We start from the raw sequence: 23,313 nt of genomic DNA, 5'->3' as shown, positions 1-23,313 counted from the left end.
AACCAAACAATAAACCAATAAAAAAAAATTAGAAAATTTGACGGAACCTGATAAAATGGAGACTTCTTATCTAACACCATCAAAACAAAAGAAAAACCAAAACAAAAGAGTTATCGTATGCATATTAGAAAAAAAACAAGATATTAGACAAACATCAATGTGGCTACAGGAAAAAAGAGTGAATGGATCAGTTGGTTAGGATGGAATCCTACATAAGAGATGGACTTATCAGAAACCACCATGTGGTGTCAGTATTTTTTGATTTAGAAAAAGCATATGACACCACATGGAAATACGGCATCATGAGGGACCTGCACAACCTGGGAATCAGAGGAAGGATGCCAACATTTATACAAAATTTCCTTAAAAACCATACTTTTAGGGTGTGCCTTGGAAAAAATCTGAAGTGTATGAACAAGAGATGGGAGTGCCCCAGGGCAGTATAATATCTGTTACACTCTTCCTGCTAAAAATCAATAGTATTGGTAAAGTAATGACCACAAACATTGATAAATCCCTCTTTGTAGACAACTTATCAATCACCTATTCATCCCCTAATATGTTAACAATAGAAAAAAAAATTACAGGAATGCCTTAATAAAATAGAGAAATGGGCTGATGAAAATGGGTTTATCTTCTCAAAAACCAAAACAGTTTGCATGCACTTTTGCAAAAAAGAGGATATCATCAAAACCCACAACTAAAAATTAGTAACCATGTAATACCAATATCTGGGGATGATCCTGGATAACAAATTTAACTTCAAGCCACATATAGAAGCACTAAAAAAAAAAAAAAAAATGCCAAAAAGCATTAAACATACTAAAGATAATATCACACACAAACTGGGGAGCAGACAGGGAAACCATGCTCCTACTATATAGAGCACTCATTAGACCTAAATTGGACTATGGTTGCATTATATATAACTCAGCAAGGAAATCATATCTAGAGAAACTCAAGCCCATACAAGCACTCAGACTCTGTTTAGGAGCCTTCCGAACATTACCTATTCAAAGCCTCCACTCAGTAGCTAATGAACTCCCCCTCCACCTGAGATGGGAAAAACTCTCGCTCCAATATACGCTGAAACTTAAGTCTACCAGAAAATCCTGCTCATGAAAAAATATATACATCAATGTATGAACATTTTTATACCAGCAAAGCTACAGCTATTAAACCTCTGAGATATCGCCTTAAAAAGGCTATTACAGAAGGATACGAAGAACCAAAAAACATACAAACTTACACAATTAATAATACTCCACCATGGACAATCACAGAACCATATATAGACATGACTATTAAAACAGCTAAAAAACAGACCAGCTACCAAACCTATCAAAACAAATTCCTAGAACTAAGAGATAATTACTCCACATACAAAACCATCTATACAGATGGCTCAAAAATAACTGAAAGACTAGGAGCAGCAGCAAAAATGCATAACACACACAAGCAAGTCCAATTACTGGACGGTGCTTCTATATACGCCGCAGAATTACAGGCTATTAAGATGACTCTAGAACTAGTCCGAGAGTCTAGCGAGAATAAATTCCTTATTTTCAGTGACTCCATGTCCAGCTTAATGGCATTGAAAGAAAGGAACCTAAACCATCCGTACATCCTGGAAATCATGGAAATATACCAACACCAAGTAAAGGAAAATAAGACAATAATATTAGCATGGATACCAAGTCATGTCGGCATAAAAGAAAATTCAGAAGCTGACAAACTGGCTAAGGACGAAACAAACTTGACTCCATCAAACATAAAAATACCATACACAGATATGAAAAACCAAAATAAACTCCTATATAAAAATCAAATGGCAAAAACTATGGGAAGAACAACTAAACAAAAAACTTAGAGAAATACAACTGAATGTTGGACAAGATAGGACCATAATACCAATACGAAAATTAGACACTATATTTACCAGAATTTGAATTGGTCATTCAAGACTAACTCATGAATACCTTCTGAAAGCTGAAGGTATCCCCTCAATGTAGAACCCGTCAACATCCACTAACCATTAAACACATTAATGGAATGCAAAAAATATGAAAATATTCGTCTGAAATATTTCAAAGAACAAAACCCTCTAGCAATATTTGGAAAACCTTATAAAATATTAGATTTTCTAAGAAAAATTAAACCTTTGGAACACATTTGAAAGGAGAAAAAAACCCTGACTTAGAAATGCTAAATCTTAATTAAAAACAATTTATTACCTAAAGACTCAATGAAGAATACTTTCTTCACATTTCATGGCATGAAATGACCTATAGGGTTGATGTGCCATTAAACAAAAACTTACCATAGTAAAAATAAATGTAAACTGAGCATATAAAGTGTTAAAATTTCAAAGAATGGTAATATAGTTTATTTAAATTGCATAAAATGAAATGTGGGTGTCGTCAGGTGCAAAAAAAAAAAAAAATACCCACATATTTTTTGAAAACTGCATTGTACATATAAATCGATTCAAACAACATGTATGTCTGTGCATTAAATGTGGAATTGTAGAATGAGAAATACTAACCAGTTTATGTGCAAAATGTCTAAGATAATTATGATGACATTAAAGCACAGGGAGGAGCTGGTGCTGGTCTAAAAGCTGAAGTTAAGAACTGCCATTATTAACCAGAACATTACCACTGTTCAGAAAAATCTGTACTTTGGAGTTTCCATGAAAATTGATCACGTACAATCCTTTACAAATATCATTTTAACTTTAATAAAAGTTTCAAAATTCTTTACATGCAGCTATTATTAGTAGTTTCACTATTATTAACTTTTTTCTTTACATGAAATTGTGAATAGAAACTAGTTATACCCTCTTTGTCCTTTTCTTCATCCCTTGAAACGAAAATGATTAAAAGATCAAACTCGTGCAGTATATTTTAAGTAAATATATATTTAAAATTTCTAATTTTCAGCTTATACAGCAGGAAAGTTTAGACAATACTTTTTTTCTTACTAGCTATGGTGTTTCGCTGCAGTCTTTAGTTATCAAAGATATAGATTGTATCGTCCAATTCAGCATTTGCACTTGATCATGCGCACGTGTTAAAATTAATAGAAATCCATTGTTTAAAAGCATAGTGAAAACGAAATTCAAATCATGACGGTTAAAAGATCAGACTCCGACAGTGAATTTCTATTAAATTTTACACGTTCGCATGATCGGACGCAAACACTGAAATGAGCGATACAATCTCTATTTTCAGCAACTAGAGACTGCAGTGAAACACTATTATGGCTAGTAATGTCTGAATCTTCTTGGTATAAGCCGAAAATTTGAAATTTTAAGTATTTATTTTATTAAAAATAAAATATACTGCACGAGTCTGATCTTTTAATCGTCATATTTTGAATTTCATTTTAATCATGCTTCTTAAAAGTGGATTTTTTTATTAATTTTAACTTAAGATTTTGTTTTTTGTTTCCAGGTATCATTCCTGCTGACAAGCCGATCTGGAGTGAAGCTGCTAAATACAAATTCCATGAAATTGCGAAAGACAAATGTTTTGCTTGCCTTTCAAAGTCACGCCCGACAGAAGGTGAAAATCTGTCAATCATTTTGATTGATACATCTGGTGAAACAGACATATGCATTCACGACGTTCTCGTAGAATATGGCTATGCAAAGAATGTGATAAACAATGAATAATGCAAGGCAATAATAGATCCATACAAGTCTGCTCGATTCTTTTTTTTTTTCCTTTCACTTTAGAAAAATTTTATTTCTTAGCAAAGTGAAAGAGAAAAAAGTAATTATCTTGGTTATCATTGGAATGTGAACGGACTACCAAGTTGAGAAAAAAATGTTTTCTCCCACCCAAACAGTTGAATGGTGGAAGCAGTTTTTTTTTTTTAATACTTTAATGTTCTTAACCTTTGTTTAAATAACCTTACAAAAAACTTTCATTTTGTAGAATTTATAAATCAAAGGAAGAACAAAGAAAATGTAAATAGCATTTTTTTAAGGTAAACCCACCCTACCAACTTACCCATCCCAAAAAATTTTAGTAAAAAAAAAAAAAAAATATATATATATATCAGTGAGGTTAGAAAAAGAGCATATCTGAAGAGGGTGAGGGTCACAAAAGGGAAAAATGAGGTTGTATAGGCAAGTTTTTTCTTTAGTCTTTTTTTAAAAAAAAAAGGAACTTGAATCAATCCAATTTAGACAAAAATATGTAGAAAAACTGGAACTTATTTCCAATAGGAGCAAAGTGTAGTACCTGTTCTTATTACACTTGATTTTTTTCTCTTCTCAGTCAAAGAATGAGAAATCCTTCCAAACCGGGTCAATTTTGGAGTTGGATTTTCCTTACATTATAAAAAGGTCCTGTGTCTAACTACCCTTATGGGGAGGCAAATAAGGACTTCCAATTAAGAATTGTCCTTTGTTTTAAATGGCAAATTTTGTTTGTATATTACATGATTTATAAATCTCTTATTAAAATAAAAGATAACTTTTATTTAATCTGAGACAATTTCCACACTAAAGAGAAAAACCTCATTTCTTGACCATCGACCCCAAAATATCCACTTCATCCACCATTGACTTTCCTTTTGTTATTTATTTCATTTTTTTTTCTTTTTAAGTAAAACTTGGCAGTTTGCTGCCCTCCACATTGGCTTTGCTTTCTTTTAAAATCCCAGATTGTGTTGTAAAAGAAATTTAAATGAAGCATTTGGGATTTAAGATTTAATAAAAACAAAAACACTGACACATTTATATTTTATTTTTCTTGATTCCTTTTCCCTTAGTTGGTTTGGCAAAGAAAGAAGGGTCGATCTGGTCCTGAGAAAGACCTCTTACTGCAAAAATTCGTTGGGCTCTTTCGGCTAGAGTCCCTCCACACTTAAGGCCCTTCTCAAGAAGAGCAAGCTTCAGCTTTTCAAGACCCAAACATTCAAGATCTTTGGAACAATTAGCCGACTCCAAGACGGTCATTAAATCCTGAAAAAAAAAAAAAAAAGGGTTAGTTGCTCTTTCTTTGTGCAGATTTGTATATAATACATTATTTCAAGAATTTACAACCCATCATTCTTTAGTAACTATAGCAATAGAGTGCATGTACAGAATAGTTAACACTGTCTCCTCATGTTAAGGGGTTTCTAAATATTATTTAGAAACATTCTTTTTGTACATACAATGTTATATTTAAGTAAGGATTTAACCTTATAGGATACATCACCAATGGTTTATTATATAAATTTGTTTTTATGTATAAACAAGTCACTGCTTATTAAGGTCTAATGGTCACTCAAGAATGAGAGTTAAGGAGTTTATCAGGTGGACAATGAGGATTGAACTTTAAAATAACCATGTATTTTAGTCGGATGGGAAGTATCTCTGTGGTATTGATTCTTCATGGAAGTTTCATTCATTTTTAGTACATGGATTAAATTGATTGTATTCTTCGACTGAAGATATTCACAGTACACAGAGACATATCAGACCGTAGGTGTTAATGTTCAGTTAATAAACACTGCAATCTTTATGACTTTATGAAAAATACAGATGTTGTTGAAATATGTTAATTATGAAAAGACTGCACTAATGGGATAATGGAAGCTGTTAACTATCCTGCATCTTTAAACAAAATATTTTTATTCAAGTTTTAAAACCCAACATTGAGAGAGAAGGGGGAGGGGAGAAAGGATTCTTTTCTGTAATAATTGTTAGCACACATTAATACCAAAAATGAAAAAGTTCTCACCAAGAAATAAAATCTTGTGTATTTGGCTACTGCAGTCATTGTCAGCTTATGAACAAGTTAAGGTTTTTAAATTATATCTGAAACCAAACTATACTATTAGTGCTTTGTTCAATTTCTGTAATCACGATAACTTCTTCCTAGAAATTATCTTCACTTTTTCTTTAGGTGGAGAGGAGTAGTATAGTATGTTCGTTTATTATGTATACTAGCAAAAATATGCGATCTCATGGCACATACTTTGCTGGTTTTTCTCATTTCGGATGACAATTTGGTGAAAAGAGACCTCAAACCAAAATAGATATATAATTAAGGTGTATCTCTTATTCAATTGGCACATTTAACAATAAAGAGAGACAGGCAGTAAAGAAAAAAAAATTTTTTTTTTTTATATATTTACCAGTGTCTTCTCTTCCGTCTTATCTGTGTCCGTATCCTTTGCTTCAGAACATGATTCACCGATTTCAGATGAAGAGTGGATCGTTTCTGTGATGTTGCTGGCTAGGGATTCCAATGAGGAGTCTTGAACTGTTGTTGTGTGTTCAAGTGAATGAGGTGGGCAAAACTCGTTAGAGCCAGTTGAAGTAGATGCTCCAATGTCAGCTGAATTTGGTGCAGGAGGATTAGAACAAGATGCTGATGCTGCATCCGGCGTAGTAGGAGGAAGACTTGAACAGGATGCTGTTGCAGAATCCTCATCTCTGGAAAGAGGAGGAAGACCAGGACAGGCACGTGCTCCTCCTGTAACATCATCGTCATCAGATCCATCACTGCTCATGCTTGCACTACTATCTTCTGTCACTCCAATCCTAAAAAAGAAAAAAAAAAATTACAAAAGTCACTATGATACATACAAAGACGACATCCTTCAAGGGGTGTGATCTTATAAATAAATTGTAAAAACAAATTTAGTCAAAAGTTTTTTTGTTTTTTTTTTATCAGGTATCCTAGGTATATAGGTCTGCAAGCTGGTTTTAAGCGTTTATTCTATTCAAATCTTGCTTTCTAAGATCACTGTTGATAGTTTGCACTTTCTTATAACTGCGGCACTCTGTACTGTAGATCTGCTATTCAACTGACTACAACATGGTTGTTTTGAAGTCCAATGTAAACAAGTTCTTAGTGCGCCATCCCCTTAAAAAAAAATCCAATTCTACCTAATTTCCATCACAATGCTATAGTCTCGCTAACCACCGTACACTCTGTAACCCTTATCTTAGAGTGGCCTTCAGGCTTTGATAAATGTTGACTCCCTTTAAAAAAAAAAAAAAAAAAAGAAAAAGAAAACGTTTATTTGGGTGGTCTAACTTTTCTCTGACCCTCCATCTGAAGGTTTCTGCAATTTCTTCTTCAAGGGTTGTTCTATTTTAAGATTGACATCAGTCCACATAGTTCTCAACACCAATTTACTGTAATAGTAGAGCTAAACTCGCTACCACCTCCATTACTATCACCTCATAAGGTCTAAGGTTAAGTAAACATGCTTGCCCCAGACATTTTGTACACTTCTAATTGGAGCCTGCTGTCAGTTTTCCATACAAACTACTACATTAATATTTTGCTGATCCATGATGTGCATAGAAAGACATTGAACCTCACTATTTCCTTGCACACATCATGGATATTGATTAAAATCTTTCCACTAGTTTACTAATAATAGGCTACTAATCATCCTTTGGATTTCATGCCATATTTCCACAATGAACTTCCATTGACATTCTGCACAGAACTCTTTGGAAAAAGGCTTCAAGGACAATGATAAATACAAGGGGACTGAGCCCTGATGAACATCGTTTTTTATCTTGAAATCATCTGCGTATGTTTTATATACTCATATATACTGCTCAGCATTTATGTAGATACTATGCTTAGCAGGATAGAGAAATGTCTGTTCTTGAGGTGATTTAATAAAAGCAGAAAGAAATTTGTAAGAAATGACACATTCCAGTTGAACATTTGTTTTATGGAGGGGAGAATAATTTGAATACAGGAACACAGTTGTGAAATTGGCCAAATGGATACTGTTATAAACAATGTACGATGGCCGCTATTCTATCTCTGGAGACAATGGATACTTGTTTGTAAAAATGTCTGTGCATGTAATCGTGTAGCAAAAGTTGTGCAATCCCAAGCCACACCTCTCCAGAATCAGCACTGCCTGATTCCAGTGGCAAGAAGTCTAGGAACACTGGAAACAATGCCAAGATAATTCCCAAATGGCCACCCATTTAGTACTGACTAGGCTCAATGCTGCTTAACTTTGGTGATCTAACGGGAACCAATGTGTCAGAATAATTATGCTGTGGAATCAGATATACAGAATTCAAACTCAATTTGATAAAAAAAAAAAAATGACCCATCATCTATGTATTCTTTTCAAATCTTTATTCAACCATCCTCTTAATTGAATTTCTGCTAGTCTCAACCATTGTTAACAATCCTTGTATGTTTCACTATCCTCTTGACAAACTCATTGACCCTTATCAAGGCCTATAGGCAACTCAAGGACAAATAAGGACTCGTTAGTACGTAAAAGAAATCAGTTTTCATTTAATATATCTCTCTTGACAATTAATAAACTTAATACTTTCAGAAAGATTTTGATAATTCTTTAATAACTTTAGTTTTGTCAATATTAACAATTATTGCATATATGTAGGAAAAAAAGCACAAGAAAAGTATAATTGAAAATAACACCAAACATGAATTTATTAAATATTTATATAAAATATACAAGCAGCTAGGTCTTCATTTGAAAAGACAATGTTTTATTGATTTAAATAAGTGAACCATTTTCATGGTAATGTATGATAAAAATTAAATCTTCCACATTTATTCATTTTATTTTTTATGTACTAACATGTCAGATCCTAAGGCAACTTGAGACTAATGGTTAATGACAGTGATATAACACTGAGAATTGCTAACGATGGTTGAAATTGGGCAGAATAGAGTCATTTAAAAGGATGATTCAACAAGAATTTGTCATTTAAATTTTGTTAATTTAAGCGCACTCATCTTGTTGGTAAATTGTGATTAACAATTGTAACTGATGACAATTTGAAGACAAGATGGATTTGCTGTTATAGAATTTATAATTAATTGCAGTTATTTTTTTTTTACCATTCTTATGTTCTTAGACTGAAGTCATTCCTAACCAATTCATATGACACAATCTATTAGGTATAAACAGCAAAACAACCGTTGCATGTATTTTCACCAAATAATAGATTAAGCATGCAAAGCAACATGTCCTGTTTGCTTGTGAATGGTGATCATTACTGGTTTAACTAGATTTACTATAGTCATTAGTTTTAATTCTGTGACAAACAATATTAGGTGAGCAGACAACCACTGTTTATCCAACTCGCATTCATAACCATATTAAAAAAAAAAATTACATACCAATTCCATTGTTTCTGTAAAGAATCTTCAACTTTCCTTTTCTTCGCTGTTGCCACAGCAACACTACTGTTTGTTGCTGTTGATGACTTTGCTCGTTTAAGACCTGATTTCAATTAAAAGAATTGGTAACTTTATATCTAAATTTACAAAGAGGCAAGAATGAAAATAACATTTTCAGATTATTTGAAAGAGAAGGTGGGAGTTCTAATTAATTTGGCATCTTGTGTGTTGTCGGTCCAGAAGTCAATTTTCAGTCTGTGGCCTGCATTTTTTTTTTATTACAAAGTGAAAAATCTTAAAGTCATTTTGTGATAAATAAAACTTAATCATAATAGAAGCAAGAATTATTGAATAAAGTCAATCTAAACAACGTGTCAAGAAAAACTTTGTTCAGAAAAGATTTATTTCAACAGTTGACACATTTAATCTTCGTAATATGATTTATAAGGACAAATCAAGCTAGAAAAAAGAAAAATCAGTTTTGGACCATGTAAAAACTGATAGAAATATAATTTGATAAGGCAAAATTTTTTAGTTTTTCACATAAAAAAATCCAAGTTGAAAACAACTTTCTTTTGCTTCAAGATGGGGTCGTTTTTATATTTACAAACAAGTTGAACTGTGACTGAAAATAGTAACCCAACTTGTATTAATCCGAGAAAAAACAAGAGTATTCTACATTTATAAAGAGAAAAGGATTAAATGTTTTGCATCTAAACTTTATCAAAATAACCCAAAATTGAATCATCACTAAGTGAAACTGAAGGATTAAGATTTAAAAAAAAAAAAAAAAAAAAAAAAAATTTTTCGAAACTTCATGAATGACTGTTTCATACCAACTTATAAATGCTCAACTTAAATATCTTGACAGAGATCGAGGATGTGTTAAAATGTTGTAATATGCTTTTTTTATCAAAAATACAACACATTAATGAATGTGGAAGAGAAAAAATTCAGGCAGTTTTATTTGAAAAATGTTGTCACTTTCACTGACCTTGCTGAAGGGCATCATCAAGATCCTCTGAGACTTTCTTCCGCTGCTGATCGTAAAGTCTGTCCTCAAATTTATGTAGGGGTTCAGCTCTACGCCTTGCTGCTTTCTCTTCCCTTCGCCGTGCACGTTCCTTCTCCCTGTCTTTCTGTTTCGACATCCAATCCTTAAGCTGCTTCTCATTGTTTATGTCCCTCATCCGACGGCCACTCAAATCACGGCAAGCTTCACGGTTAGTTGTCTTTTCAATCTGGGCACCGATTGCTCGAAGCATTGAACCAAAACCTGCCAGAAAAGATCAAAACTAGAAAAACGATCCACAGCAAAAAAATACAATTGCCAAATTTCGAAATATATATATATTTAAAAAAAAAAAAAAAGAAGCTAATTCTTACCTCCTTTGCCTCCCACCAGTCTGGGTAGCAGATGATAAGTCTGCCCTTCATAGATGACATCCTCATCATGTTTGAGGCTAGTTCCAGATAAAAGATAAAACTCTTCGAGTAGAAAATTCTACAAAAGAAATTAAACTTTGGAATATAAACATGTACAGAGTATGAAAACATTTAAAAAGAAAATTTAAAAAAATTACTTTCAGGAGAAAAGATACAAAAGTAAAAGTACAGCATAGTTAAGTCAAGAAATTGTAAATAATTTTTATCAACTAAAAATGGTTGTTTCTCATTTAAATTTTAGTGCAAACTTATGCTAAAAAGATAATATATACTTAGAACTAACCCTCAGTCAGGGAGGCAGACCAGCCTCAGACTTAGTGGTTCATCCTTCCACTTTATTTTTTATAATAGTCATAAAGATTTAAATTAAATAAAATTTTGAAGTAAAGAAAATAAAATTTTAAGTTTCAGCATGCTAAAAATATACAGGTCAGTAGATAATTCAATTCTATTAAGTTTGGAATATATTTTTTTTTTAACAATTTGTTGACTGATAACTATTCTGCACTTTTGTTTTAGCATTCTTTTTTTTAAATCCTCCATTGATACAATATATTTCAATCACAAGATTTGGATAAAAGAAAAAAAATAACTAATTGTTAACATTAAACAATTTGGAAACTTTTCTTATAGGAATAAGAAATTTTGTACCCAGTAATAGAGGATTTGATCTATTGAATCTTGTAAAGTTGGTTTTTGATGATGACTTTTATACAGGTAGTTCTGGAAATAAAGTTGGTGCATATGACATTAATAAAACATACGTCCAGTTGCATAAGAATAATAAAAACCTGTAATAAGATTTTGATGTAGTTTGCTTGAAGCATTATATATATATATATATATATAAAGCAATTACAATATTGAGATATATTTGATTGAAAGCAAGACTAGATAAATGCGAAAATAAGTTTTCTTCTTTTTATTATTAATTTATTTTTTTTAAATTACAAATCTTATTTGCCTTCAATTTTAATTGATGGTGAAATCCATCTGAATTAATAGATTTTTGTGCAAAACAAAAATCTATCATATGAACCTCACCATCAAGTAAGATTTGTAATTGAAAAAAAGACATTTCACTTTTGCATTCGTCTGGCTTTTAATCTCTCCTATATTCGAGACAGCTCAGTGTTGTCATTGCCTTCTATAGCTTATCTATAAAAGAAATTGTTTTTCATAACTTTACTGTCTACATCTACAGAAATAAATAATTCTTATTCCGCATTGATTGGAAAAAATTGCTGAATACAGGATTGTGCATTGTGATGTTCCAAATCCAGAAACAGTTAATTTCTAAGGCTGAAAGAGCAACTGAAAATTATTTTTGAAGTCTAGAGAATTAAAAGGTTGAACACTGTCAACTACAAAAGGTGACCTTGTAGAGTGGGTAGACCAAACATTCAACCAATTCCTCCACCATGTCTACAACTTTGGGAATAAACAAACTGTCATTTTGCCTCTCTTCACCCTTGAAGATTTTTCAAAAAACAAGAAAAATGTACTACATAAAGTTAACAATCTGATAATGGTAGCAAGGTCTCACTCTCACAATAAGTTTAAAAAAAAAAAAAATAAAAGGTCTTTAAATTGTGACAATTAGTCTATAAGGGCAAAAGATATTAAATAATTAAAAATAATAATTTCAATTATTGGATCGTTTCCAGAATTTTTTGTTGGTATAAAACAGGTGATTATACACTTTCGATGTAATTGCATTCATGTAAAGGTGGTTCCGTGAGAACTTCCAGGCTTTTTCTCCCTTTTCTTGCAAATAAAACTTCTTTTACTTAAAAAATAAATACTGATGGTTATTTTTGTTATTGATTTCATTATTTTTACAATGCCTTTTAAAAAAAACAAAAAAAACACTCTTGTTCATCCCAAACAATTGGATGTAAGGGGCTACTATTTGGTACCATGTTTACAGGGACTACGCAAGGACATTTTAACTTCTGCATGCCAATTCAGTGAGGGAAGCAGGAAATTCCAAGTGCAAGCAATCCAAGGGAAAAAAACTATTAGAGTAAAAGGCTTTCCAGCATCTAAGATCTTTACAGTGAAGAGGTGGGATTTTGTTGCTAAATGGGTTTGTTAGAGATCTGTATGATGAGGAGGGGTACAAATGCGAGGAATTCATTCCATTAAAATGCAGTAGAACCCCCAGGATATGGTGGCCATAGGATACTTTTTTTAGGTTACGATGTGGAATACAATGTTTTTCCGGCCCCTGGTTACAGTATTTGCCCCGCCTTATGGTGTTATTTATAATGTTATTTGATTATATGCATGTGTATTATATACTGTATTGTATTTTGTTACTAATTTTTAATGCCATATCGTACTTGTAAAACAGGTGCAGGGATGAAAACATTGTGCTGATGAGACAGAGGTTGGAGCTTAGTTGACAGTGCAGGATCTATTAGATTAGAGACTCCTTTTTGGACCAGGTCCAAAAAGGAGAGACTAGTGGTAAATGCACCAGCCCATACATGGCAACAATATTCCATGCATGAGCAAATATTGGCTTTGTAGAGAAACAGGATACTTTCAGATCTGATTAGTTTTCTAGCATGCTAGAAATAACCCACCTTCTTTGCAATGTCATCAATATATTTGTTCCAGTTCATGTTGCCTGTGAATGTTAAGCCAAGAAATTTGAAGGAAAACTCAAGTAGGGTGTTATTAGTCATAGCTATAGATGGTTGAGAAAGCTTCTTGTAATTGTTAAAAGAAAGAAGCTTATTTTTGGTAGCATTAAATGTTACCCAGCCATTTACGATCCCATTTCCACAATATTTTTTTCCTTTTAATGATTCAATCTTTTGAACACAATCAAAAAGTAATCGGAAACCTACAAAAAAATTATGATAAGGCGGCTTTCAAAACCATGTCCTCCTATCAGTTTCCACCGTTAAATTGCAATTATCTATGATACAAAGTTTGTCATTTGATCAGTTACGATTCTGGTACATTTACTATGCCTGGAACAAATTAATATTTCAAATATTTTAAGTTGCAAACTTTGTGATGTGACAACGAACTGATAAAGTCATCTAGTGAATAATAAACAATCACTCAACAGGAACACAAATAATTAATAATGAAAACGAAAAGGATCTCCTTTTATTTAAAAAATAATGAAAAAGATTATAATTTTATGCTTGTATTGTGTAACAATTTATTTGAAACATTTTCCCATTTTTTAAAAATCTTTTTATGATATTTTACCCTCACCGTCTTGAAACATTTTTAAATTAACATTAAAAAAGTAAATGTTTTTAATTCTCAAACAAATTTTATGACAAATAGATTTACGATTTTTTATGGTCACCCAGAAAAGAGGAAAAAATGGAAACTGTTAGGAACCCGACAAAACACGTTACAAAATACAAGCATAAAATACCTCCTTTACAACATGAACTAAAGTAGGTAAAGTTTCAATAGATTTTCAGTTCATGAATAATTTGCTCAAATTCGTATGAAGAGACAGTGTTATTACAGACGTATTTGATTTTTGATTTAGCTTGTCTCCCAAAATTTTGTTAATGTCAAAACCAAGGGAGATAATTGATTTTACATGAATTATTTCCCTTTAATATTGGATTCAAGTGTTTAACTTGCATTTTCTCGGATTTGGACTATCCTCGGTCAGTAAAGAAGATATCTTTCTAGACTGAGGCAATTTTAATTTTGTCCCAATCAATAATGTCCCCTTTTTGGGAGGCTGAATTTTCCTAAAATTAAAACCCAATACTGCCATTATGAAGAAGCGAGTAAATAAATAGGATTTTTAAAAATTTAATTATCGTCTTTCCGGATTGACTAACATTTACTTCTACTATTCTTTCTATTTTTTTCTTTCTTCTCTGCTTGACTTTCAGAGATTTCTAACAATCTCATGCTGCCATTCAAAAAGAAGAAATTGGTCACCTGTCCAATCCCTATGAACTTCTAGAATTTTGTGTAAAAAATATTTTTATATGAGTTTTTACCAAGATTAACTGCTTTACACAAACTCATTTTCACCCCAATAGGCATATCACCACTTGGACGTAAAGAGCTATCATATCACCAGAAAGATAAACAAGATGTTGGTTTACATTACATTTGAGTAAATGCTGTTAAAGTTAAAAAAAAAATTATTATTTTTTTTTTTTATTACATTTTCACCCCAAACAAGGCACATTGTCACTTTGGTGTAGGGGGCTACTATCAGGGGCAACAACTACTGGGGTACTATGTTGGGATTTGGGCAGCAAGATGTCGGTTCGCGTTACACTTGAACTTCTGCATGTCAGTACAGTTGGGAGCAGGAAGTTGGAATGGAATTACAGAGTCTAGCAATTCTGGGGAAGAAACTACTGGAGTAGAAAGATCTTTTACATCTATGGATCTCTACTGTGTGGGGGTGGGATTTAGCTGCCTGTCGGGTTTGTCGAGGGTGTCTACGTCGTTGGGGGACCCAAGTATCTGCAGTTCTTTAGAGCATTCACCTTAAAATACTTGTAGAACAGGCAGACAGATACAACATTTCGTCGATGGGACAGAGGCTGAAGCTTAGATGCCAGTTCAGGGCCTATCAGATTGGCGACTCTCTTTTGAACCTTGTCTAGAAGCGAGAGACTAGTAGCAGATGCACCAGCCCAAATGTGACAGCAATACTCCATACATGGGCGAATGGTGGCCTTATAGAAGTACAGGATACTTTCGGGTGTTAGTAGTTTTCTAGCACGGTAGAGAGAGCCTACCTTTTACGCAGCGGCCCTGGCAATACTTTCAATGTAATTGTTCCAACTCATGTTTCCTGTGAACGTTAGGCCAAGCAGTTTGAAAGATGTACTCTCAGATAAAGAGTTACTGCCCATTGCTATTGGTGGCAGAGAAGGTTTCTTGTAATTATTGAAGGAAACCAGTTTAATCTTGGCAGCATTGAATGTGACCATCCATTTTTGTCCCCATTCCACTACAGATTGGAGGTCATCCTCTAGTGTTTTTGCCATTTCTCTAGATATGTGTCCATTTGTTTTCCTGTCATGCCTATTATAGTGTGGTGACATAAGCATATATACCTATCTCACAGGCAATTTTGTCGGGGAGGTCATTTATGAATATTAGGAACAATAGACGTCCAAGGATAGACCCCTGAGGCACTTCCGCATTTATATCATATTGTTTAGATGTATGACCGTCGAGGACAACCTGGATTTTTCTCTTATCTAAGAAGGATTTATGTTAAGTATTCTACCAGTGATACCGTATGATCTAATTTTCCTGAGGGGACCCTCATGTCATACCCTGTCAAAAGCCGTAGATATATCTAGAGTTACCGCTCTGCCCTCCCTCGCTTTGTCCAATGAATGGTATATACGTTCAGAGATTACAGTGAGGATGTCTGCTGTGGAACGGGCTTGTCTAAATCCATATTGTTGGTCAGTCAGAAGTTTAGCATCTGTAAGGTGATGGACTAGAGCATGGTTAATTATGGTCTCAAATATTTTGGCGAAAAGTGGGAGGAGGCTAATAGGATGATAATTTGATGGGTCAGTTCTTTCGCCAGAATTCTTGAATACTGGTACCACAGAAGCAGTTTTCCAACAGCCCGGGAAGCATGATTCATTAAGGCATTTGTTGTAGAGTTTGGAGAGAACTGGAGCTACTTTGGCTGAGCACTTTTTTAATAGCTCAGCTGAGATGAGATCAGGTCCACATGCTTTTGAAGTCTCAAGGGTTTTTATGATAGCATGTACCTGAGCAAGGGTGATTTTTAGATCATCTAGCGTGGCGTCTGTCCGCAAAGGAAAGTCAGGCAGGGCGTGGTTGGAAGGCTTCAGTGTGGAGTTTGAGGCAAACCAACTGGCAAGCATATTAGCCTTGTCGGTTGCTGAGCAAACAACCTCGTGATTGTTGGTTAGTGGGGGAATTGTTGATTGCCCATTGTTTACTACACTGTTGTAGATTTTCCAGAAGTCATGAGTTCCTAATTTTTGTGCTTCGATGCGTTTTTTAGTGGTTTCAGTAAATTCTCTCTTAGCTGTCGCTATTTCTTTCTTAATGTTATTTCTAGCTTCTATATACTTACTAGCAGGGCTACCCGGCGTTGCTCGGGACCGTATAAACAATGAAAAAACAAAAGCAGATATTGAACATATGTTTTATTCTTAGGGGAGAGGAATCTTTCATCTCAAGTTTAAGCGTTACAAACAAACATTTGTCTTTTATATATTATGATGACAGGTTTTTTTGGGGCCCCCCTCGAAGATAACTGATCAGTTGACCAACTTCTAGTGGTCCGTTTGACGTGAAATTTCGATATTTGTCATCCGGGTGATGGGTCTTCGATATGATACCAAATTTGTCAAGTTTGGTTCCGTCTTTCAAAAGTTTTAGCGTTACAAACAAACATACATACATACACACAGACGTTTGGCTTTTATATATATAGACTAGCAGGGCTACCCGGCGTTGCTCGGGACCGTATAAACAATGAAAAAACAAAAGCAGATATTGAACATATGTTTTATTCTTAGGGGAGACGAATCTTTCATCTCTATGTATTATTTGTTTTATCTACCCCCGGACTGGTATTGTTCATGTTTTATCCCTAGCATAGGTAATTTACAGCATGTATATGAAATTGTTTTACCTTAGGGAGAAGAGAACAGGTAATATACAACATAATGTGTCTATATTACATCCCTGGCAACGCCTAGAAACCAGCTAGAACATGTATTTCAGTCAAACTTTATTACATCCTGGGCTATGCCGGGAAACCAGCTAATCTCTATTTAGTGACTTGACCACCAAAATACCTCCCTAAGTGTGTCCTTTCTTTTGAACTTATTAGATATAGGTATCTAGAAATGTGTGTGAAATTTTGTTGAATGCATTGTTCACTATGATTTTCTTATTGTTCTACACAATATCAACTGTAGCGAAATAAAACAGTAAACTTAGTGTAGTGTTAGAATAAAGAGCAAAGGAAAAAATTAGAATCATATTCTGTAATTGCAAATCTAAATTTGCTAGCGTGTACCAGTATTTGCCAGGTTGTGGAAATTTGGAATTTATAACGTATGTAGTGGCCTTTTCCTAGATACCTATTGCTAAAAATTATACTTTCATTTTGTTAGAAAAATCTCTCTTCGGATGCCCTGCATCATCCAAAATAAAAACAAATATTTTTATAATTGTTTCAGTACATTGCTACACATTGTGAAATTTGTTGACGTTTGTAAAAAAAAATCATGAATGTGCTTATATTCCAAAAAAGAAAATATCAGTGCACAGTATTGAAAGTGTTTGAGATTCAAAAGTCTGTAACATTTCTACTAACTTCATAAGATGTCATGTGAGAAACTTAATTGAATATCAAGACATTATCTGAAGCGTTTTTATTTTGGTGTAACGTATGTGTTTACAGTGAACCGTAACTTTTAATAAACAGCTTGGTATGCAATGACATAGGCTAAGAATCTTAGACAAAATATATATAAATTGGAAAAATGTGTGAACAAATGAAAAAAAAATGATCCGCTCCACTTGATGACATCAAGCACAGTAATATTTTAGTGAAGAAAATATGAAATTGATGTTCAGTGATTAGTTTGGATGAATGAGAAAATGTAATTGTTTGATGCATAAAAAATAACTCATTTGCTGTATTTGATATTAAGCAGCAAAATATAGTGATTTGAATATTAAGGAAAACATCAAATCAGATTATATAAAAAAAAAGATGAAATTAGAAAATATATATTTTCTGTTTATGAGTTTTGCCAATCAAAATTTTGTGGCAGAAATTGGGTGATTACCATGCAATTTTATTTTGATAAAATTCTTAAATTATTTCAATGTTTATTATAATTTCTTATTAGTGACTTGTTATCATCAAAATCCGCCCCAAAGAGTGTCCTTTCTTTTATTAGGTATCAGAATAGGTATCCAGATTTCTACTTCTATACAAATGTGATATTTCGGATCTGTAGATAAACAATTTGTTGCATATATAAGCTGAGAATTGTTCTCTCTCATTCTCTCTCTCACACACCCACACATTCTCACTTTTATAGATATAATAGATAAATTATGCTAGATATATTTCCATGTGTCTGAATAATCTATATACAAATTTTCAAATCTGTAGATAAAAAATTTGTTGAGTATATAGGTTGAGAATTGTTCTCTCTCTCTCTCTCTCCTCTCACGCATGCTCACTTTTATAGATATAATAGATAGATTATGCTAGATATATTTCCATATGTCTGAATACACTATATAAAAATTTTCTAATCTGTAGATAAAAATTTGTTGAATATAAAGGGTGAGAATTGTTCTTACTCTCTCTCTCTCACACACAGACATATTCTCACTTTTATAGACATAATAGATAGATTATGCTAGATATATTTCCATATGTCTGAATACCCTATATACCAATTTTCAAATCTGTAGATAAAAAATTTGTTGAATATATAGGTTGAGAATTGTTCTCTCGCTCTGTCTCTCTCTCTCTTGCTACCTCACACACACACGCAAACATTCTCACTTTTATAGATATAATAGATAGATTATGCTAGATATATTTCCATATGTCTGAATACCCTATATACAAATTATCTAATCTGTAGATAAAAAATTTGTTGATTATATAGGTTGAGAATTGCTCTCTCTCTCACAGACACACACATTTTCACTTTTGTAGATATAATAGATAGATTATGCTAGATATATTTCCGTATGTATGAATACCCTTTATAACAAATTTAAAATCTGTAGATAAAAAATTTGTTGAATATATAGGTTAAGAATTGTTCTCTCTCTCTCTCTCTACCTCACACACACCCACACACACAAACATTCTGACTTTTATAGATATAATAGATAGATTATGCTAGATATATTCCATATGTCTGAATACCCTATATACAAATTTTCTAATCTGTAGATAAAAAATTTGTTGAATATTTTCAACCCTTATCCTCGAGTGGCGTCTGGGCCTTGATAAGTAGTAATGCGTATTTAGCAAAATATAAATATATATATATATAACAAATTTACTGAATTTCCATTACTAACGATTACTGTATTGTCCAATTGACTACTGCGCTTTTCAACCCTTATCCTCGAGTGGCCTCTGGGCCTTGAGAAGTAGTAATTACTAACGATTACTATATTGACCAATGGACTACTGCACTTTTTAACCCTTATCCTCGGGTGGCCTCTGGGCCTTATTGTCCAATTGACTACTGTGGACTTTTTAACTCTTATGCTCGAGTGGCCTCTGGGCCTTGATAAGTGGAAATGACCAAGTAACAAAAAATAGGTATATAACAAATTTACTGAATTTCCATTACTAACGATTACTATATTGTCCAATTGACTACTGTGCACTTTTCAATCCTTATCCTCGAGTGGCCTCTGGGCCTTGATAAATGGTAATGCGTATGTAACAAAATATACATATATATAACAAATTTACTGAATTTCCATTACTAACGATTACTATATTGTCCAATTGACTACTGCACTTTTAAACGCTTATCCTCGAGTGGCCTCTGGGCCTTGATAAGTGGTAATACCATCGAGTGGCCTCTGGGCCTTAATAAGTGGTTGTGCCTAAGTAACAAAAAATAGGTATATTACAAATATCCCGCATTTCCATTACAACCGACTACTACGGTGCACTTTTCAATCCTTATCCTCGAGTGGCCTGTGGGCTTTGATAAGTGGTAATGCGTATTTAACAAAATATTAATATATATATAACAAATTTACTGAATTTCCATTACTAACAATTACTATATTTTGTCCAATTGACTACTGCACTTTTCAACACTTATCCTCTAGTGGCCTCTGGGCCTTGATAAGTGGTAATGCCTATCTAAACAAAATATAAATATATATATAACAAATTTCCCGACTTTCCATTACTAACGATTACTATGTTGTCCAATTAACTACTGCCATTTTCAACCCTTATCCTCGGGTGGCCTCTGGGCCTTATTGTCCAATTGACTACTGTGCACATTTAACTCTTATCCTCGAGATGTATCTGGGCCTTGATAAGTGGAAATGCCTAAGTAACAAAAAAATAGATATATAACAAATTTCCCAAATTTGACTACTGTGCACTTTTCAACTCTTATCCTCGAGTGGCCTCTGGGCCTTGATAAGTGGTCATATATATTTTTTACAAAATAAAAAAAAAGGTTGGAGTCGCTGAATAACTCATCCTCCCGTTAAAGCGGTTCCATCCTCTTTCCCCAATTTGACTACTGTGCACTTTTCAACTCTCGTCCTCGAGTGGACTATGGGCCTTGATAAGTGGTAATACATATTTTATGAAAAATATATATATATATATATATATATATATATATAACAAAATAGGTTGGAGTTGCTGAATAACTCATCCTCCTGTTAAAGCGGTTCCATCCTCTTTCCCAAATTTGACTACTGTGGACTTTTTAACTCTCATCCTCGAGTGGCCTATGGGCCTTGATAAGTGGTAATACATATTTTTTTTATAAATATATATATATATATACCAAAACAGGTGTGAGTCGCTGAATAATTCATCCTTCTATTAAAGCGATTAAATCCTCTTTCCCAAATTTGACTACTGTGCACTTTTAAACTCTCATCCTCGTGTGGCCTATGGGCCTTGATAAGTGGTAATATATAGTTTGTACAAAATATATATATATATATATATATATATATATATAACAAAATAGGTTGGAGTCGCTGAATCACTCATCCTCCCGTTAAAGCGGTTCCATCCTCTTTCCCGAATTTGACTAATGTGCACTTTTCAACTCTTATCCTCGAGTAGCCTATGGGCCTTGATAAGTGGTAATATATTTTTGTTATAAATATATATATATATATATATATATATATATAAAAAATAGGTTGGAGTCGCTGAATAACTCATCCTCCCGTTAAAGCGGTTCCATCCTCTTTCCCGAATTTTACTACTATGCACTTTTCAACTCTCATCCTCGAGTGGCCTATTGTCCTTGATAAGTGGTAATATATATTTTTTAATAAAAGTATATATATATATATATATATAAAAAAATAGGTTGGAGTTGCTGAATAACTCATCCTCCCGTTAAAGCGGTTCCATCCTCTTTACCGTATTTTTTATACAGTGCACTATTCAACTCTCATCCTCGAGTGGCCTATTGTCCTTGATAAGTGGTAATATATATTTTTTAATAAATATAGATATAAATATATATATAAAAAAACAGGTTGGAGTCGCTGAATAACTCATCCTCCCGTGAAAGCGGTTCCATCCTCTTTCCCGAATTTGACTACTGTGCACTTTTCAACTCTAATCCTCGAGTGTCCTATGGGCCTTGATAAGTAGTAATATATATTTTTTACAAAAATATATACATACATATATATAACAAAATAGGTTGGAGTCACTGAATAATTCATCCTCCTCTTAAAGCGGTTCCATCATCTTTGCCGAATTTGACTACTGTGCACTTTTAAACTCTCATCCTCGTGTGGCCTATGGGCCTTGATAAGTGGTAATATATATTTAAAAATAAATATAGATATAAATATATATATACCAAAATAGGTTGGAGTCGCTGAATAACTCATCCTCCCGTTAAAGCGGTTCCATCCTCTTTCCCAGATTTGACTGCTGTGCACTTTTCAACTCTAATCCTCGAGTGTCCTATGGGCCTTGATAAGTAGTAATATATATTTTTTACAAAAATATATACATACATATATGTAACAAAATAGGTTGGAGTCACTGAATAATTCATCCTCCTACTTTTAAACTTTCATCCTCGAGTGGCCTATAGGCCTTGATAAGTGGTAATAGTTTGTACAATAGTTTGTACAATATATATATCTATATATATATATTACAAAATAGGTAAGAGAGAGAGAAGAGGGTGAGAGAGAGAGAAGAGAAAGAGGTAGAGAGAGAAGAGGGTGAGAGAGAGCAGAGAAGAGGGTGAGAGAGAGCAGAGAAAGAGGGTGAGAGAGAAAGAGGGTGAGAGAAGTGAAAGAGGTAGAGAGAGAAGAGGGTAAGAGAGAAAGAGGGTGAGAGAGAGAAGAGGGTGAGAGAGAGAGAGGTAGTGAGAGAGAGAGATAAGAGAAAGAGGTAGAGAGAGAGAGAAGAGGGTAAGACAGAGAGAGAGAGGGGTAGTGAGAGAGAGAGATAAGAGAAAGAGGTAGAGAGAGAGAGAGAAGAGGGTGAGGGAGAAAGAAGAGGGTGAGAGAGAGCAGAGGGAGAGAGAGAGAAGAGAAATAGGTAGAGAGAGAGAGATGAAGGTGAGAGAGAGCAGGGAAAGAGGGTGATAGAGAAGAGAAAGAGGTAGAGAGAGAGAGAGAGAAGGGTGAGAGAGAGCAGAAAAAGAGGGTGAGAGAGAGAGAAAGAGGGTCAGAGAGAGAGAGAAGAGAAAAAGGTGTACACAGAGAGTGAGAGAGAGAAGAGGGTAAGAGAGAGAGAGAGAAGAGGTTGAGAGAGAGAGAGAGATAAGAGAAAGAGGTAGAGAGAGAGAAGCGGGTGAGAGAGAGAAGAGGGTGCGAGAGAGAAGAGAAAGAGGTAGAGAGAGAGAAGCGGGTGAGAGAGAGAGAAGAGGGTGCGAGAGAGAAGAGAAAAAGGTAGAGAGAGAGAAGAGGGTGAGAGAGAGAGAAAGAGGATGAGAGAGAGAAGAGAAAGAGAGAGAGAGAAGAGGGTGATAGAGAA

General features: G+C 33.7%; 2 protein-coding genes across 50 annotated transcripts in view; one reads left to right on the top strand and one right to left on the bottom strand.

The window, feature by feature from the left end:
* LOC145295927 (tudor domain-containing protein 7-like) overlaps positions 1–4,738 on the top strand; it is a 336,149-nt gene extending 331,411 nt beyond the window's left edge. For all 49 annotated transcript variants that reach the window (XM_080141773.1, XM_080141767.1, XM_080141753.1 and 46 more), the window contains one exon: positions 3,456–4,738. In XM_080141773.1, coding sequence (XP_079997899.1) covers positions 3,456–3,676 — 221 coding nt within the window. In that variant the 3' untranslated portion in view covers positions 3,677–4,738. The remainder of the gene's footprint in view (positions 1–3,455) is intronic.
* A 1-nt stretch (position 4,739) lies between these two features.
* The window catches only part of LOC145295928 (splicing regulator SDE2-like), a 45,885-nt gene continuing 27,311 nt past the window's right edge, over positions 4,740–23,313 (bottom strand). Inside the window, exons 2-6 of the mRNA XM_080141804.1 lie at positions 10,527–10,644; positions 10,135–10,416; positions 9,141–9,243; positions 6,136–6,544; positions 4,740–4,975 (exon numbers count right to left, since the gene is read on the bottom strand). Of these exons, the coding sequence (XP_079997930.1) occupies positions 4,748–4,975; positions 6,136–6,544; positions 9,141–9,243; positions 10,135–10,416; positions 10,527–10,644 (1,140 nt within the window). The 3' untranslated portion in view covers positions 4,740–4,747. The remainder of the gene's footprint in view (positions 4,976–6,135; positions 6,545–9,140; positions 9,244–10,134; positions 10,417–10,526; positions 10,645–23,313) is intronic.

The sequence above is a fragment of the Euprymna scolopes genome, chromosome 16 (assembly GCF_053919585.1).
Source record: "Euprymna scolopes isolate OS-2025 chromosome 16, ASM5391958v1, whole genome shotgun sequence".
Classification (NCBI taxonomy): domain Eukaryota; kingdom Metazoa; phylum Mollusca; class Cephalopoda; order Sepiida; family Sepiolidae; genus Euprymna; species Euprymna scolopes.
This window is presented reverse-complemented; position numbering and strand designations above follow the sequence as displayed.